At 51.7% G+C, this 18,707-nt stretch overlaps 1 protein-coding gene across 1 annotated transcript in view; it reads right to left on the bottom strand.

Moving 5' to 3' along the window:
- Nucleotides 1–129: 129 nt before the first annotated feature.
- Nucleotides 130–18,707, bottom strand: part of LOC118587307 (SREBF chaperone) — a 68,033-nt gene continuing 49,455 nt past the window's right edge. The window contains exons 4-23 of the mRNA XM_036193192.1: nucleotides 12,654–12,811; nucleotides 11,786–12,006; nucleotides 11,496–11,601; nucleotides 10,832–11,004; nucleotides 10,395–10,521; nucleotides 8,966–9,078; nucleotides 7,671–7,765; nucleotides 6,955–7,053; nucleotides 6,591–6,809; nucleotides 5,532–5,908; nucleotides 4,976–5,164; nucleotides 4,692–4,893; nucleotides 4,500–4,615; nucleotides 3,901–4,414; nucleotides 3,740–3,825; nucleotides 1,454–1,536; nucleotides 1,191–1,357; nucleotides 951–1,031; nucleotides 615–821; nucleotides 130–537 (exon numbers count right to left, since the gene is read on the bottom strand). Of these exons, the coding sequence (XP_036049085.1) occupies nucleotides 292–537; nucleotides 615–821; nucleotides 951–1,031; nucleotides 1,191–1,357; nucleotides 1,454–1,536; nucleotides 3,740–3,825; nucleotides 3,901–4,414; nucleotides 4,500–4,615; nucleotides 4,692–4,893; nucleotides 4,976–5,164; nucleotides 5,532–5,908; nucleotides 6,591–6,809; nucleotides 6,955–7,053; nucleotides 7,671–7,765; nucleotides 8,966–9,078; nucleotides 10,395–10,521; nucleotides 10,832–11,004; nucleotides 11,496–11,601; nucleotides 11,786–12,006; nucleotides 12,654–12,811 (3,579 nt within the window). The 3' untranslated portion in view covers nucleotides 130–291. The remainder of the gene's footprint in view (nucleotides 538–614; nucleotides 822–950; nucleotides 1,032–1,190; nucleotides 1,358–1,453; nucleotides 1,537–3,739; nucleotides 3,826–3,900; nucleotides 4,415–4,499; nucleotides 4,616–4,691; nucleotides 4,894–4,975; nucleotides 5,165–5,531; nucleotides 5,909–6,590; nucleotides 6,810–6,954; nucleotides 7,054–7,670; nucleotides 7,766–8,965; nucleotides 9,079–10,394; nucleotides 10,522–10,831; nucleotides 11,005–11,495; nucleotides 11,602–11,785; nucleotides 12,007–12,653; nucleotides 12,812–18,707) is intronic.

Here is an 18,707-nt window from a genome sequence, read left to right as displayed (position 1 = left end):
GATCTGCCTGTCGAGGCTGGGATTAAAAGGCGTGCACCACCACTGCCCAGCAATCACGTTTCTTGACCCTCTGTGAGAAGGGTCTAGGAGTAGAGTAGATTGAAACAAGCAGCTCAGGCCCCTGGTAAATGTGGTTTTTAAAAAAGTTTAATATTACAGTCAGGAGACAACAGTTCAGAGTCAGCTGCAGAGAAGATGCCTAGCTCTTGCCTGCAGTCTGGGTCCAAAGAGTTGCTACCCCCAGTGCCCCACTTTGGGTGGGGACAAGGGAGTTGTGTAGTCGGCCTGCCCTCAGTCCAGTTTCTCCAGCACAGAGGGCACATACACTAGGCTGAGCTCACTGCCAAAGTTGCAGACAATGGCAGCGTTGTCCAGCACCAGGATCTGCCGGGCAGGCTGGGCCTCACTGTTCTTGCCCAAGTAGACTGTCTGTAACAGGTCCCCGTAGTTTAGGTCCCAAAAGGAGACACAGCCCTGGCCGCCGGTCACCAGAAGGTTATCTGAGATGACACCTAAGCTTGCACCACAGCCCAGGTCCTGGAGGCAAGGCCAGAGGAGGTCTTCAGTGTGAGTTCATACCCCAACACCAACAAGCCTATCCTCTACCTGCTTACCTGCTGAATGGAATAAAGCTTGATGCCTGTGCTGCGGTCCCAGATATTGATAAGGTCATCTAAGCCACTACTAATAACACAGGAGGTGGTACAGGTGAGGGAGGTGACATCGCCACGGTGAGCAAATGTATGGCTGACCCGGCTCCCTGTTAGTACATCCCACAAACAGATGGCTCCATCTTGTCCTCCACTGGCCAGTACCATGGTCTGGGGAAAGAAGCCCAAGGGAACTGGGTCATGGGTAGAGTGCCTTTGTCAACAGGGGTGTCCCCATCCCATTACTGCTTCCCTGAGTTGGTGCATCTTTCCCCCACAACCCCACTACAGGTCCCTCACCTGATCAATGTACACAGTTGTGATTGCGCCCGAGTGGCCCTGCAGGGTAAAAAGGCAACACGAATCCTCCAGTCGGAAGACCTAGGACAGGGATGAGTAGGCTGTGGTCTCTGGGACCTTCCAAGTTACATGTTTTAGCTAGGAAATGCCTTCCACCATTCCTCTAGGACTCCTCCAGCTTAACTCCTGCTCCCCACCCCCTTTCCAGCTCACCAGTACCCAGAGAGAAGCAATACACACTCTTAGAGTATGGTCTTGGCTCCCTGTCACCAGGCGCCCGGCAGCAGCTCTCAAGGCTGTGATGGGTTTTTGGTGTGCACAGGGTACTGTGTGGGTTAGATGACAGGCCACTGTGTTGCTGCTGCTGTACACAGATGAGGAAGGAGGACTGCTTCGACCTGGGGTCCCTAAGGAGGACAGGCTCAGTGAGCAGATGCTGAAAAGGCTTCTTGCAGACACCCCCACCACCATGTATAAAGCCTGCTGCTCCCAGGCACACTGACCTCTGAACTGCAGGGGGCTGAGGGAAGTGTGGGTCTCCAAGGAAAAGAAATCAAGGGAACCATTAAGCCGAGCAGCTACAATCCTAGAAGAGAAAGACAGGAAAGACTATGGCCATAAGGAATACACAAAATGCCATAAGAAAAATGATGTTAGGCCGGGCAGTGGAGGTGCACACCTTTAATCCCAGCACTCGGGAGGCAGAGCCAAGTGGATCTCTGTGAGTTCCAGGCCAGCCTGGGCTACAGAGCGAGTTCCAGGACAGGCACCAAAACTATACAGAGAAACCCTGTCTTGAAAAACAACAACATGTTAGAGTTGGAGGGTGGCCGTTAACTACTCAGCCTCTTTAAGCCTTATCTTTTTATAAAATGGAGATTTTAACAGTCCCCACCTCAAAGTGGTTGCGTAGGTTAAATGAGCTAGAATGTGTAATGTGGGTACCTCTTAAGTGTCCTATACATCTGCAAATCAGTACAAAAACAGGCTGGAGAGATGACTCAGCACTTAAGAACATCTGCTTTTGCAGAGGACCCAGGTTCAGTTCCCAGCACCCACACGGCAGCTCATGACCATCTGAAACTCCAGTTCCAAGAGATCTGCAGCCGCCTTCTGACCCCCTGTAGTCTGGAGCTTAAGGTCGGGAGAACTGGGTCAATTCTGAGGAAGGGGGAAAGGACCCAGGGTGAGTATGTGCCATGGAGCCCCTATAGAGGGCTGCAATACCTATGACATAAGTCAACTGTGACCTGAGTATGGTCTACTTGTTTCCTTTAACCACAAAGAGATTTACTATGCTCTCAAGAATTCTTAGGCATAGGCTGCAGGTATTTTTGCCAATGGCTTGCTTGTACAATCACAAATCAGGTGTGGCTCTGAAATCTTGTTCCAGAAAAAGGCAGTGAATATTACAACTTGTGCCCATGATCATCAAAAAAGGCTCATTGAGGGTTTGGGGATTTAGCTCAGTGGTAGAGCGCTTGCCTAGCAAGCAAAAGGCTCTGGGTTCGGTCCTCAGCTCTGAAAATTTAAAAAAAAAAAAAAAAAAAAAAAAAGGCTCATCTGGAATCCATGATGCACAGGAAGGGAGTGAGGAGAGAGCACGGTCACCAAGAACTTTGAAGGTCAGAGACATGTGAGCTCTTCCAAAAATTGAAGAGAACAAGCAGAGAGGAAGGGTTTCTGACAAGCATGAGGGACCTGATAAGGTCAGCCAGACTGCAAGTAACATGAAGTAAATGCCTGTGCAAGCACCAGGGATGGCAGGAAGAAGAGATGGAGAAAGCTAGAGTTCCCCTGGCATCACCCCCCACACACACAAGCTCCTGCTCTAGCTTGGAGGGTGAAATCACTAATAGCCAGGAACCCTTGAAAGAGCTACTATGGAGCAGGCAGGTGAACTGAGCTTGTAAACTCGGTTGAGGGTCAAAGCCCTAGAGCTAGGACACCCTCCTCCAACCCAGAGTTTATATGCAGAAGTCCAAGAGGGTGTGAGGGCCAGCAGCACAGAAAGGAGAGAGGAGCAGACCCGTGACACAAATGCAGACTTTAGATGTTCTGAGGCCAGGGGAGGTGCATACATGTAATTCTAACCCTTGAAAGTCTGAGGCATGAGGACTGCTTTAATGCCAGTCTGGGCTGTATAGTGAGTTTCCGTGCAGCTTAGTGTACAAATGAGAGCTTTGGCTGCTCTTCCAGCGAACCCAGGTTTGATTCCCAGCACCCACATGGCAGCTCACAACAGTCTAAGTACAGTTCCAAGACCTGGCACCAGACACACATGTAGTGCACAGACTCATATATGTAGGCAAAATGCCCTGAATATGTTTAAACAACAACAACAACGCATACCCAAATGAGGCCTTTTGTATACAAAACCATTCTGCAGACAGTGAAAGGAAGGGTGAGATATCAGAGTCAGTCACAATCCAGGAAGAGACTTAGAAGGAAAAAAGAAAACCCGGGTACTCTCTGGGAGCTTTCCTTGTGCCTGGCCCTGCCGCAAACACTTGATTATGGTTTTTTAAGATTTATTTCGTTTTGCCTACATGCAGGCCAGAAGAGGGCACCAGATCTCATTATAGGTGGTCCTGAGCCACCATGTGGTTGCTGGGAATTGAACTCAGGACATCTGGAAGAGCAGATGGTGCTCTTAACCTCTGAGCCATCTCCCCAGCCCCACTTCACTTTTTTTAAAGTGGTCACCACCTGAACCAGCCCCGTCTGACAGGTGCTAGAGACTGAGTGAAAACAGGTCAAATCCTACAGCAGCAGCCGGGGACGCTCACCTTCTGTCCAGGAAGACAAGGGCTGTGATGCCTGACAAGACCTCCTCGTTGCTGCAGCAGAGCACCCCTTCAATGGCGTCCCACACCTGCAAGCACAGAGGCCGTGAGCACCCACTCCTCGTGGCAACCCACAGCTAGTTGTGAGTAGCCCCTCGGCTCACCTCCAGCCGGCCGCTGCTCCGCCCAACCACGATGAGGTTGCCTTGCAGCTCCAAGCTCCAGATAGAGCCGGCTGTGCAGGGGGCCCAGGCCATAGGAGGGGAGCTCTTTTCGGGTGCAGTGCCCTCTTCTTGAGAAGCCTGAGGCAGCGGGGATCCCGGAGAGGGGGGGCGCAGGGCCGGCATGCGCACAGCAGCCAGGCCCTCCTCCTGGTACACACGCTGCACCAGGCGGCTGAAGTCATAGCCAGAGTTTCTAGGGCGGCCACAGCCCGCCCTGTGCCGAGGCTCGGGCTGAGTGGGCTCTGGGGGCAGCTGCACGGAGAAGTTGGTGTCGATTAAGCAGGTGAGGTCTGGCTGGTCCCCGAAGAGGGAAGGCGGTGCAGGCCCTCGGGGGCGGTGTCGCAGCGGAGGGCTGTCCCCAGGCTCTTCGGGGCTAGTTTTGCCGCCATCCGACAGCTTTTCCCAGTTCTCCTGAGCCTCAAAAGCTCCGCCTCCGCAGCTGTCCCGGCGTGGCCTGCCCGGGGGTTGAGGGGCCGCAAGAATGAGCTGAGAGCAGCAGAGCTGAGAGCAAGCAAGGGGCAGGGCCAACCTGCGCTTACCCAGGGCGCGGGATGCGCATGAGGCAGTCCCCGGTCTGTGCATCCCACACGCAGACTTGGCCTGCCAGGCAGCAGCTCACCAGCAGCATCCCATCGCTAGCCAGACACTCGATGTCCTGCAGGAGGGTGCTGTGTTGGCGCAGGCCGAGGCCGTGCGTGAGGCTGCCATCCGCGGAACCCCAGCCCACTCACCATGAGGTGCCCTCGCAGCACCAGCGGCACGATCTCCGTCTCAGGCGGTGCATAGCCGTAGTCATCGCAGGGCAGCTCTCCGCGCCTCCGCCTGCCGGGACCACCCCCGGGCTGCCCGTAGTTTCGCGGGCAGAGCAGCCGGTAGAGGCAGAGCACCAGCAGCACAAGCACGATGCCCGCTGCCAGGCCAAGCGCGGCCACCCTGCTGGGACAGCCTAAGTGTGAGCAGGGTGCGCCCAACACTGGCTCCACCCTGACCCACTCTTGCCTCACTGGGGCCTTACTTGTACAGGGTAACGTCGCCATGGGCTAGTGTTCCACCTGGCCCCTTAGGTCTGGCCTCCCAGAGGTCTGCAGGCAAAGATTCCGGTGGGGCCCAGGCACTGCGACCATCCTGAGGGTGGCGCCCCTCCAGGGCCTCCCGTGGATTCAGGCGCAATGTGACAGGTATGACAGGCAGCAGGCTGATGTACCTGGAGTAGGCAGTGATCCCTGCCTCAGAAGGGTGCCCTCCTAATGTAGTCTTCTCACGGCCTGCAGCCCCCTCTCAAAACCAGCTCTGGCACCCCAATCTTGCTATTTTCCAACACTAGCACCCTAGCAACCATCACTAGGTTTCATTCTGCCAAGGAAGAAGGCAATTAACCCTGAGAACAAGGACTCAGGGTCACCCTCCCAGGTGTCTGCTGGGAGCGCCACCAGTTCCTGCATGCATTGTTTCCAACTATTTCAAATTCAATGCAGGATTCAGACTAGTTTTCTCTCGCCTAGTGGAGGAGATGCTCTGGGGATGGTGAGCTGATACCAAGAGAGGTTGACAGTTGGCAGAGCTCAACTTACCTTTTGGCCAGTGTGATGTTGTAGTAGTTGAAGAGTGTGGGCCAGTGGCGGAAGGACAATTTCCTCCACAGCTCCTCGTCCTCAGGCCCCCAAGTGACCTCTGGGGCTCGGCTGTCATGGACACCCTCTGCTGGAACGACATGCTCAGGCAGCTCACCTGGCAATGTCTGGTTCTCTGGTAGGTTAGGAGCATCAGGTGGGAAGATGGAGAAGGCAGGGTCCGGGTGGCTGGCTGGCAGCACTCCACTAGGCACAGGCATGGGGCCCAGGGAGCCCTCACCCAGTGGGCTCTGTTCTGTCACCTGGGCAGCGAGGTAGGTGCGCAGCCCTGCTGGGTCCGTGTATACCAGGATGCCAATCCAAACAACGGTGCCAGCCTGCCGCGGGATGGCACGCGCTCAGTAGGGTCTTGTAGGCATTGGGTAGCCCCAGGCCCCAAGCAATCACACAGGAAGGACCTAGATGTGCAGGCAGGACATGGCCCCCAATCCCTGCTTTCTTTTACACACACCCCAAGTCCTCTCTCTACCATCTGCTGACAACGGCCATAGAGGCCTGGCTCCCTTTCCACAGCTGAGGATTAGGTTTTCAAGGCTCGAAATCACTGGAACCGCTGTAGTTTGCCAGAACTTCCCCTCCTCTCCTGAGCTGGGCCCAGAAAGCTGACGCCATTCCTAGGTCAGCAGGGTCAGAGGGACCAGCTGCCTGACCAAGTGAAAACCTTCCAGAGGGCCTCAGTGTTAACCCCCCTCCTGGCAACCAGCACATCCCACTATTCTCTGGGGCGTGCGTGCTACATGGGGGCTGATTAATAACCACAACCCAGGAAAACATTGACCATGCAAAGCGGCTTCATCCCAGAGAATCCCCAGAATCCCCGCCCCGGGTCCCTCTGCAGAAGCAGCCCCTCCCTATCCTGGAGCTACTTCCTGCGCAGACAGGTCAGGAATTACTGGCCGGGGAGGAAAGGTGTATCAAACAGCTGTGGAAGCAAGGCTTTGAGGGCACCCTGGGATTTGATCGCTGTCCTCTGCAAGGCAGCGCAGGGGTGGCAGGTACCATGATGAGACGCTGTGCCAGACGAGTGCGGGCCAGGAAGTAGATGACGCGCAGTCTTTTGGGGAGCCGCAGGTTCCGGAAGGAAGATGGCTGCAGTGTGATGGTGTGTGGTGTGGACGGCCGTGCAGCCAGCGCTCTCTCGTAGCGTGCGGGCCTCCCGACAGGCTTGGCTGAGGGCAGGCAGGATTCAGGGGGCAGACGCTTGTTCAGGTCTGCTAGCTGTCGAGGGCAAAGGGATCAGGCTGTTCAGAGACTGCCTGCATGAGGGTGCTGCCTCTGCCCGGGCCACTCTCGCACCCAGAAGCTGTCTCAAGAGCAACCACCGATTAGAGAGTGGGCAGGCTTTGCCCACTCAGCCTCTTACCTCCATGCGCCGAATGTCGATCGACAGGACAGTGGTGAAGAACAGCATCTGGAGGAAGAAGTCAGACACCAGGCCCACAACAGCAAAGAGGCAGAACTCCTGCAATGTCAACACACAAGAGCCACTGTGGCTACGTGGCTGCGGAAGCAGACCCCTCAGAATTAGCAGAGCTCAGCAAAGACAAAGGAAAATGTTCTTCAGCAACCCGGTCTGGAGACTAGGAGGGCAGGCCAGCAGCTCACTAGGGGCAACTCAGAGCCATGGACCTTCTCCACAGTGGACAGAGAGGGCGCTGTTCCAGAAAATTCTAGTCCCTTGAGAAAGGCATAAGGGGCTGATCCAACCCAGAAAACTTTAAGCCCACTAGCATGCTCCCTAGAAGCCCTTCTCCACAGGCCTTGGCCTGTTCATGTGCCTTTCTGGCCAGTTACCACTGAAATCAGAGGTGAATTCTACCCTAACATGGCAAACAAGTGATTTGCATCCTAGGCCTAGCTAAGGGGCAGAGCTTGCTCAGAGTTGGGTTTTCTTGCCCGGGCCCTTGTTAGAGATAGCAACTTGGATTCTATTAAAAGCTTGAGTGAGATAACAGAGGACACAGACACAGACACAGACACAGACACACACACACACACACACACACACACACACACACACACACACACACACACACACACACAGTTGGCTGCCCAAGAGGTCAAGCCTTGGGGCCTCACCTGGATGGCAGGCACAAGGGTGAAGTAGCCTATAAGGATGATGCCCAATTCAGTTGCCATGTTCTTCATGATGGACCAGCTCTCACTGCTTAAGCCTGCAGGGGAAAAGCAGAGCATGGGTCAGTGAGGACCGACCTGCTTTAAAGTCTGCGCCTGACCTTGTAGTCCTCAGGACACAAGCCTCTGGTAGTCATTCCACTCAATGGCCAGACTCTAGGAGTCACCACCATCACATAGTTGCTTCAGAGAAGGGTGGGGTGCAGCAGAATGCTCTGGCCATCAGAACAAAGGAAAAGCAGGGTGATGAGGTGAGTAAACCCAGGAAAAAAGTCCAGTGCCACCCACTGTAACCACATCCATTCCTGACCGCTGGCCTCTGCGCATAGGCCAGAGCAATGGAGGACGTAACTGGCTCTTCCTCCTGCTGTTTCAGGAACAAGTCTCTGCATGTACAGGTGTATGAGCGTATGAGACTCTGCCTCATCTCTTCACAACCCCACACACTGCACAGGATGGCACAAGGCACACAAGTCCATCAGAGGTTGGAGGATGAACGCATAGCCAGTTCTGTGTTCCTCACAGAATGGGCCCAGGATAAAGTGCCTTGAGATCGACCTCCTCTTAGCAGGGCATGATGGCACACACATCTAATCCCAGCACTCAAGAGGCAGAGGCAGGAGATCTCTATGAGTTCGAGGCCAGCCTGGTCTACATAGCAAGTTCCAGGCCAGCCAAGGCTACACAGTGAGACCCTGTCAGGGGATGGGTGGGGAGGCTGCTACTGGCTGACTAGCTTTCTTACTGACAAATGGGCCAGGACCAAGTACACTGTAAGGACTAGATGGTTCCTTGGGACATACGCTGACAGGCTGGCCAGTTACATACTACACTGAAGGCCAAAGCAAGGCAGGTTTTTCTTGGTAGGGTTGTGTGATGCATATGTATGCAAGCATGTGTAGAGGTCAAAGGTCACACCAGGTATTGCTCTGCAGGAGCCATCTACTTTGTATTTTGAGACAGAGTCTCTCACTGGCCCAAGACTCACTGAAGAGGTAAAGCTGGCTGGCCAGCAAGCTCTGAGGATCCACCTGTCTCTGCCTTTCCAGTGTTGGGATTACAACTGTGCACCACTTTGCCCCGGCTTTTCACATGGATCTAGGGGTTGAACTTGGGGCCTCACACTAGTGCAGCAAGCACTTTACTGAGCCATCACCCCAGCCCTGAATGGCAGGCTTGGAGAGCTCCTTCTCTCCCTGGACTTAAGTATAAAGACCAGCCCACCGCCCCAGTGTTACCTTGTGCGATCCGAAGCTTCACCTCCAGGTCCACTGGGGTTGACACCACTGACCTGGTGAGCACCAGCACATTCTCTAACCCAATAACCACCACCAGGTATGGGAAGATCTCACTGGGGACAGAGGGAGAGACAGGAAGGGGTTGGTTCTTACCCAGCTTGAGCCCTGGAAGGCTGCGGGGTTTCCAGCCTGTAGTCGAGGCTGCCAAGTGGCCCCTGCAGCACGGGGGCAGAAGCCCCCTAATGTACCTCCACATCCAACAGGGCTTCTTGTCAACATAGCTTTTGGCTCTGAGGCAGGTTCCAAAGCTTTGCCAAGGAGCCAGTTACCATTCCTGTCTCCTCTACCCAGTGGAGAAGGGTAGAATTGAACTCAGGACCTCTGGAAGTGCAGCCAGTGCTCTTAACCCCTGAGCCATCTCTCCAGCCCCATAACTCTTTTTGTTTGTTTGTTTGTTTTGTTTTTTTGCTGGAGCTGAGGACCGAACCCAGGGCCTTGCGCTTGCTAGGCAAGCACTCTACCACTGAGCTAAATCCCCAACCCCCAGACACAGCCTTCTTAACCCTTCCTACACTGGACTCCAATGGCTGATGGAATGACTGTTTCTAGGACCCTACACCGGCTACTCGAGGCCAGTACTGAACTGAACGGGAGGGATGACTGGGTCTAATCCCTAAGCTTTGCTGATATGCAAAGAGAAACCCTGTCTCAAAAAACAAAACAAACAAACAAAAATCTAAAAAATAAAAGCACTGGGCAGTGGTGGCGCACACCTTTAATCTCAACATTCAGGAGACAGAGGCAGGCAGATCTCTGTGAGTTTGAGACCAGCCTGGTCTACAGGGTGAGTTCCAGGACATCCAGGATTGTTTTATAGAGAAACCTTGTCTCAAAAACAAACACATACGGGGCTAGAGAGATGGCTCAGAGGTTAAAAGCACTGGCTGCTCTTCCAGAGGCCCCAGCAACCACATGGTGGCTCACAACCATCTATAATGAGATCTGGTGCCCTCTTCTGGTGTGTGGACAGAACACTGTATATGTAATAAATAAATAAATCTTTAAAAAAACAAAAACTCACACAAACAAAAAAATAAAAGCAATGTGCATATGGATTTAAAATCTAAACACCAACGCCTATGTATACACAGATACCATATACATACAAACACAAATATTCTATACATAAAACACAATGTATATGTGTATATACATACACATGCATATAACCACATGTTACATATATATGTATGTACAGATATGCCATATACATACACATATGCTTAAAAAGAAAGTAAACCTCTTCAAGGTCAAAAATAAGGCAAAGACATGGGATAACAACAAACATCTGGTCCAATGGTCACCAGTGGTCACCGTCATGCCCAGATGTGCAGGGGCCTGAAGCTCACTCTGGCCCTGTGAGACCTACCCGCCATTGAGTGTGGGCGTCAGGCCGAAGAGAGTGCAGAGCCCCACAGACATGAGCAGGGAGCTAAGCACTGTGACCACAGCTGCCAAGGCGAGTCCCCACTTGGACTTGACCATGTCGATCTTGCCTGCAGAGCAGAGAGGGCGGGCGCATCAGGGCAGTACCTCCCCAGCCCCAGGACCCTCCCTGACTGTGCTCCTGAAAGCAGAGAACCCGACAATCAAGGAAGAAAAGGACAAGTACGGACACCTCTGGTCTCATGAACACAGCATACCTTCTGGGAACTCTAACCCACAGTCTTTGCCTCTGAAGCCCCTGAGAATCTCTGGGAATGAAGCCCTGGGTTTAGTGACCACCAATACATTCTACATCTTGGTTCCAAGCCATCTCTGACAGCAGGGAAGTGGGTGTCATGGAAAGCTCATTTGGAGACCTACGTGTGGAGAAGTAGATGTAGGCAAACAGGATGATGTAGGTGGTCACCAGGGGAATGAGCTCTGCGATGCCGATCTCCTCTTTGAAGTGCACATGGACCAGGTTCTCTGCTCGCAGGCTGCAGTTGGGGCTGGGGTGCAGGAACATGAGCCGGGCACGCAGGCTGTTCAGAAACCTGTAGACAAGAAAGTCCCTAGAGGACCCAGCCGGTCTCTTCCTCCCCTTTGTGAAAGGTAGCTGCTCCGTGGTGTTTCAACATCTCTAGTCTCCATGGACTCCAGGACGGCAAAGCTGGCAAACCTCCCTTCCTGATACATCATACAACTCCAGGTGCCAGAGGCTCAGAAGAGCACGTCAGAGGCACCACAAGCACCCTTGCCTATTGTGGAGAGCTGTGCAGTGGTTCAGAGGAGACTCAGGCTGCACAGAGCTCAGCAGTCAGCTGAGGCACCCACCCAGGGTTTAGGAAGAAACCAGAGGAAACACCAGGCCACAGAAATTGTCAGAGCTGTCTCAGGCCTGAGGGCCATCCTCATTCAAATGACCATAGTTCTTTGGTGTAAAGAACATAAACATTTCAATAGGAAGCCTGGGGCCATGTTGGTCAGAGAAGCAACCACACAAATGCTAAGTCTCACAGAGCAGCTGGGAACCTGAGCACCTTACTTGGCATGGTAGCGCTGGAAGACCAGGGTGATGGTATAGGAGACCATCCTCTTCTTTGTATAGAGGCTCACCCCACTGTACTTCCCAGGAACACCGAACAGCAAGTCTGTAGGCAGAAACCAGCACTGACATAGCAACGCGATTCACGGGGATGGGCTGGTGGCAGGGCTACCCAGGACCCCTTCCTACAGCTACTCTTAGAAGCAAGGAGTGACAGACTAGAGCACCTACTGAAGGAGAGAGCGTGACCACACACAGGCTCTCTCCAGACTCTGGAGGGCTTAGGGCACCTTTGAGTGTGGCTGATGTCTGCAGAGTTTTGGGCTCATGCTGATGGATGGTCCCAATGATGTCAGGGTCAGCATGGAATCGTTCCCAGTCATTCTGCCAGAAGTTCCCAGGGGACAGCAGCAGGCATCCATGTTCGGGAAGTAGGCTCCGGAGTTTCTTGAGGCCTGGCAGCAAGTCTGTTACCTGAAGGCAAACTTCCTCCAGGCTCTTGGTCCCCGAGCTATGCAGAAGATAGGAGGAAGCCTCTGATGTTTCTTCCAGCACAGGGACAACCCACTGCACTTATGGGGCATCATCTGTCATCAGGCTCCTAAATGCCTTATTTCCCCACTGGATCCAGATGAGCCTGATGCCTAGGGCAATGGGAAATACTTCCAAGTGCTTAACAAGACCATGCATCTGTCCAGCCCTCAGAATGCACTGGAGCCCTAAAGCCCATCTCCTTCCAGGAAAAGCAAGTGTGTAAGAGCATGCAAACTCTCCCACTAAACACCTCTGCCAATTTTAGTAGACAAGCAGGAGAGGAAGAAGCTGTAGGGTTTTAGTTCACCAAAATTCTTGTCAAAGCCATTAGTTAACTAAAACCTGATGGTGACAATCTGTTAAGCCAACATGTCCCAGAAGGTACCCCAGGTAGAGCTTGCTAATCTTAGCAGAGCCCAAAGGCAGGATCCACGGGTCAGCTGTTTCTCAGTTACCCCCCTATGGTTAGGCCCATTCACACTCACTCTGTAAGTTGTGAGGATACAGCCGCAAAGAGCCCACAAAGACCCTAAGAACCGCAAAGCTGACTGGCTTTCAATAGTTAAGACTGAGGAAGTTAACTCCCTTTGGTACTCAAGAGTTTGGGGTCCCTGAGAGGAGTACCTGTCTCTCAGCACGTGGTTCCGGATTTCCTCCACCAGTTGGAATGCCCGGGACAGAGGTGAACGGAACACATCTACCGCCAGAAGGTTTTTGTGCCAGGGAGACACTGATGACTTCACAAATATCTGTTGGATGTACGCCACTGGGGCACCCACATACTGTAAAAGAAACGGGACAGGACAGAAAGGAAGCATGGGACCATGCTCAATAAGAGGTCACTGAGCAAGGGTTAATAGGAAACGCACTAATGGACCGGGTATCAGGAAAATATGGCCCCCACAAGCCAAAGCACAGCCCAGGTTCATTTTCTGTTGTTTCCTGGATAAAGCTATGCCCAAAACACCCAGGTGGTCCTCAGCTGTACCTACCCTATGACAACAGAGCTGTGTCTCTGCAACAAAGAGATCTGGACTACCAGACCCACCGAGCCTAAATCATTCGCTGTCTAGTCCTTTACAGAGCATAGCCGGTGCCTGCACCCGACTACAAGCTCCCAGAGGCAGGGAGCTATCTCACTGATACACAGGTGTTGCTTGAAAGATCAAGACCTAACTGGGCGGTGGTGGCACATGCCTTCAATCCCAGCACTCAGGAGGCAGAGGCAGGCAAATCTCCATGAGTTCGAGGTCAGCCTAGTCTACAGAGTGAGTTCCAGGACAGCCAGGGCTACACAGTGAAACCTTGTCTTGAAAAACAAAACAAAAAGATCAAGACCAAGTTTTTAGCTGGATAAAATCTAACATTGAGAGGCAGAGACAGGAGGACCGTCCCAAGTCTGAGGATCAGCCAGGTTTACATAACAAGTTCCTTGCCACCCGGACTACCTAACAACAAACTATCTCAAAAACAGCAAACAAATACAAGCTTTCAATCCCAGCTCTCCAACTCTATGGTGTTAGAAGCACTTCTGACCTCCCTGAGTTAAAGGTTCCTCACTGTCAAAGAAAATAACACCACCTGGCTCGCAGCATCCAGATGTGTGCCTACCTCACTCAAACGTCTGTCCTGCTGCAGAGATGGGGTTTTAACAGAGATACTAGCACTAAACAGCAGGGAACACTGTTCTGTCTGACCCCACCACAGAACTGGAGGAAACACGGACTGCTCAGGCAGTTCTTGGACCAAACAGGGTACCAGTGTTGCAGTGGATACTTTTCTACCTCTGGCCTTAAAGTACCAGCCCCTGGGGCATGGCCTTGGAGCCACCCTTAAGACGAGAGAGGCTCTTGTGGGCTCGGAGGGTGGGACTGGCTCAGGCGGCAGGGGCAGCATGGGGCAGGACTTCAGCTTTCCAGAACCCTGCAATGTTTCTGTTTAGTGAGTTGTCTTTTCTGATTTACCTCCTAATAAACTCCTTGTAACTCTTAAGCATACTCCCTTGGATCTCCCGCTATATAGTGTCTCTGACTCAACTCTTCCACTAAACGTTGCACGTTTTTTCTCACTAGAACCTGGTGGATGCCTGTCTAACTCCCAGAGCAAACTGGGCAGTGGTTGCATAAACTCCTGGCAGGATGACGACAGTGAAGGCTTCCATCTTGATGCTGACACCCCTGGGACCACGCCCCGACCTCAGATGAGAGCACTCACACGTGCAGTTCCAGTGACAGGAGAGCCATGGACCACGCCTAGAGCGTCACCGGGTCAGCCCTAACTGAACAGCTGTGCGGATGGGACCGTGGCAGAAGGGCAGGGGCACATCTGAGGACTAAGGGACTCCGAGAGAAAGCAGGCCTAGACAGACAGACGAACCCTGGAAGGTCGTCAGGGCAAGTGAAAGGCCAAGCTGGAAACCTGGTTGAACCTTCTGGACTTTAAATTGATGGCAGAGAAAAGCCCAAATGTCCCTGAGATGGAGGGGATGCCTAAAGAGAGCAGGTTTTGGAACGCCTGCCCTGGAGGTTGACTGGCATCTAGAGGCAGAGAGGCAGGGTAGAGGCATCGAGGCAGGGCTGAGTGGCTGGCTGCGGGAGCTGTTTCGAAGCCAAAGCTTGCCTTACTCAGGGACTCCCCAGGCAGTGGACAGAGAGAAGGTCACCGGGCCACCTCCTGGGCTCCAAGGAACAACTAAGAAGCAAGGTTCATGAAGCTCAGTTTACTTATTTTTGGTAGAGACAGGGTCTTAGGCTTAGTCCTAGCTGGCCTGGAACTTGTAGCAATCCTCCTGCCTCTGTTTCCCAAGTGTTGGGATTACAGGAATGTGCTCCTGAGCTGGCTGTGAAGTCATTTATGATGCAGTTTGGTGCAGACTCTGACCCACAGAGCGCCTGGCTGGAACTGGCTACCACAGGCTCTGCTCTGAAAGCATTTCACTGACTCAACACACATTTGTCTGAGTGAAGGAGGTTTCTTCCCAGAGACCAAGAGCTCTAGAAGGAGGCTCATCTTGAAGATCATCTCCACACTTGTGAAGGACACAGCACCTCATGGCACCATGGAGTTTCTAGCCCCGGGCTTAACCCTACTGATGTCAGATAGCTGTGACTCTGAACATACCGCCTCTGCCCTCTGCCCTCACTCAAAGGATCTGAACTATTGACCCTTCAATTTCCAGGCTAAGAGCTCACACCATTCTAGTACTCTTCCAGCTTCTTCCCACCCAGAATCCTGTGGGTCTGTTCTTCTTTTACATTTTTTTTCTTTTTCTTTTTTTTCTTTCAGTTTTTCAAGACAAGGTTTCTCTGTGTAGCCCTGGCTGTCCTGGAACTCACTCTGTAGACCAGGCTGGCCTCAAATTCAGAGATCCACCTGCCTCTGCCTTCTGAATGCTGGGATGTTGGCATGCGCAGCTTCCTCCCCACCCCTTCGGCCTTGGGCCAGTACTTCAACAATGGACCAGTAACTACAATTTACAATCTGGGACATGGGGTCAGGTTCCTGCATCAGTTTTAGTAGTGCCCCACTCCCCGAGCTTCTCCTCTTTTCTTCTTGGAAGTGCACTGCTGTAGCACCACCGTTCTTTTCAAGGGAAAGCAGTAGTAACATGGTTTCCTATGTGGTTCACGCCTATCTGTTTTGTGGGAGAGAGGTTCTTACTTCGTAGCTTTGGCTGGCCCCAGATTTGTAACTCTCCCGCCTCAGCCTCCTGAGTGCTGGTATTACATGGGTGTAGCACCATGCCCAGCCTTCCACCACATTTCTTTAGGAATATGTTGTTATCCCATTTGCCCTAGACGACTTTCTCCTTTGACACTCCACCAATTCTGGGTAACCCACAGATCCTGTACTTTCCTTCATAGGCTGGCAGCCTTTGCAGACAAACCATGTTGATGGGCCCCCTGTATAGACTCATTCTTCAGCTTACCTGGGTCCCCTCAGCTGGATGGCTCTTGACTCATATCTACCAACTTCTATCTGAACCTTCTAAGAAGGTACTCCACATTCTTCTAGTTTTTTCAAGATTTTGGCCCAGTCATTAAATATATCAAGTCACCATCTAATGTGACCTTAAATTCCCTCTCTGGACATCAATATTCTCTCACAGTGGCAGCTGTCCACAATCCCTAGAAACAGACCTGGAAACCATTAGTTCATCTGGATGGTACAAGAAACAGGGAGGTGAGCAAAGTGACCTCACAAGTCTGAGCAGGTAGAGCTGAGACTCCATTCTGCTCCTACAGACAGAGTAAAGGGCTGTTGAGGTCAGGGATTCTCCAGCACCACAGGCCTCTGTGCCAAAGATCCTCTGAGCAGGGAATGCAATGTTGGTGAGAAGGCAGGGAGTAAAATATTAGTGCAGATGAGGTGTAGCCCGTGCAGTGTGCAGCGCCCACTCCGTGGACATGAGTTCCCTGAACCCTACTTGATGTCCAAGTGAGAAACAGGTATGGAAGCAGATAAAGAATAGTACCCTCCATGTGTGACAGCAGATGCAAAAGTGTTCACAGAACCCAGATCTCTCTGAACAAATGAAGACCCTTGACTAGATGGAGACAGTGGCAGGTAGCCTTCTAACATGACCCCCAATGAGCCACGCCTTTTGGGGCTCATGACCTTGTGTAATCCCGCCCCCTTAAGAGAATGCTAGATCTACTGATTTATTTCTGACAGGGGTACAGACACGATGATGCTATCTTTGAATTGAGGTTACTGAACAGTCCCCATCTTTTGGCACCAGCACCTGTTGAAACAAGACATCATGTCAGCCATTCTGGAAAGGGCGTTTAGGCAACAACACTCAGAAAGCCACTAAGAGGCCTGCAAGAGATCTGCAGCCAGTCAGCCATGGGAGTGACATTTCTCTGAGTTGAATTCTGAGGTCCACAAGCCTGGGCTGATAGCTGGACTGCAGTGTTGTGAAAGACCCTGAGCTAAATACCTAGATAAGAGAACCAAGGTCAGGACAGCTAAGGGACAAGTCTAAGGTCACACAGCTGATAGGGGGCAGATGCAGATGAAACTCCCAGCTGCCTGAACCCCAAGTTTATTTCCTCCTCTATAGCCAACCTGCTCAGATAATGCCATACAATCTTGACGTGGGAGAAAAAGCCATAAGCAGTATGGGAGAAGAACTGGAGTCCTAGGGACCAATGGCATCTCTGGCCACCACTGTTCATAGCATGAGGTTTCTGCCTAGATCTTCTCTGTGTCCAGGCTTAGGCAGCCACCACAAACTCTACAATATTAGCCTTGGAAGCCCAGCATGGGACAAGACTATACGCCTCTGGGAACCTGAAAGATTGGTCTGTACAAGGACCTGGCGAGGACTGTGGTGAAAGCAATCCCATTGCCTAAGCAGTAAGTTCAGATTACCAAGAAAGCTGCTCTATGGTTGGCATTCAAGTCCTGGAATCCTCAGGTTTCTTCTTCTTTAAAACTCATTTTCTATTTTAAATTTAGTTCTTCCTTCATTAGTAAACAGAGCTACCTAGATTCAAATTCCAGTGCCACCACCCCTGGCTATGTGCTACCAAAGAGGGCCTATAAGCTCTCCAAGACTCCAGGTCTTCCTTACTGCTTAGGGAAATGGGAATAAACCGCCCAACCCAAATCAGGTCCCTGTGAAGGCCAATCAAAATAACAGATGCGAATCAAATCTAGCAAAGCATCAGAATTATGAAAACTGGATTTGGCATCCCAGGCAGTTTCAACTCAGCCTACTAGCCCACAAGTTCATTAAGATTGACTTCGTTACCACCATTTTACTGTCATTCTTTTTCAAAAGCAAACAGTGAGGGTGGGGATGTAGCTCAGTGGTAGAGCGCTTGCCTAGCAAGCGCAAGGCCCTGGGTTCGATCCTCAGCTCAAAAAAATAAGAAAATAAAATAAAAAGCAAACAGTGTTTAAGTGTATGAATGTTTTGTCTGCATGTAGGTTTGTGTACCACATATGAGCCTAATGCCCTTGGAGGTCAGAAGAAGGCATCTGATCCCTTGGAACTGAAGTTCTAGAATCCAAACCTGAGCCTTCCCTAAGAGTGGTAAATGCTCTTAATTTCTGAGCTGTCTCTCTAGCCCATGCTATTCCTCTTAAGGGACTGGCTTCCACTATCTGGTCCATGTTATTCTCTAAGGGCATTAATGGCCTCTACCATCTAGTCCCTGTTAGTCCCTCTAAGGGCATTGACGGCTTCCACTATCCACTCTTAAACTCAAGAGCCCAGAAACAACTTGGGCCCACCAACCTTCTCACTTACAATGCTCAAAATAAAGTAACAGGCACATTCATTGTCTCTGAAATAATCCTGCTCTTTACTTACTCAACAAGAGCTCTTTCTTAAGCATCTGTGATGTGTAAAACACTGGTATTTATGTGAATCAGAGTGAACGTAACTTTAAGAGTATGGCTGGGCAAGCACAGAGGAGCAGCAGGATCCACATGTGCAAACAACAGGCTTCCTGAAGAAAGCCCACTGAGCTGAGGGCAGGCCTTACAAGCAGTCCAAGCAGACAAACCTTCCCTTTTCTCCTCTCTGCTCAGGCTAGCCAAACCTGATCTAGTCTGACAGCCACAAACATCTGCTGAATGTTAACAGTGGGTCCAAGTACTGCACTAAGTCTTCATTCTCTCATTTAATCCTTGACAATGTGTAATACAGGTAGAATTCTCACCTTT

This window comes from Onychomys torridus, chromosome 7, assembly GCF_903995425.1.
Source record: "Onychomys torridus chromosome 7, mOncTor1.1, whole genome shotgun sequence".
In the NCBI taxonomy this organism is placed as follows: Eukaryota; Metazoa; Chordata; class Mammalia; order Rodentia; family Cricetidae; genus Onychomys; species Onychomys torridus.
This window is presented reverse-complemented; position numbering and strand designations above follow the sequence as displayed.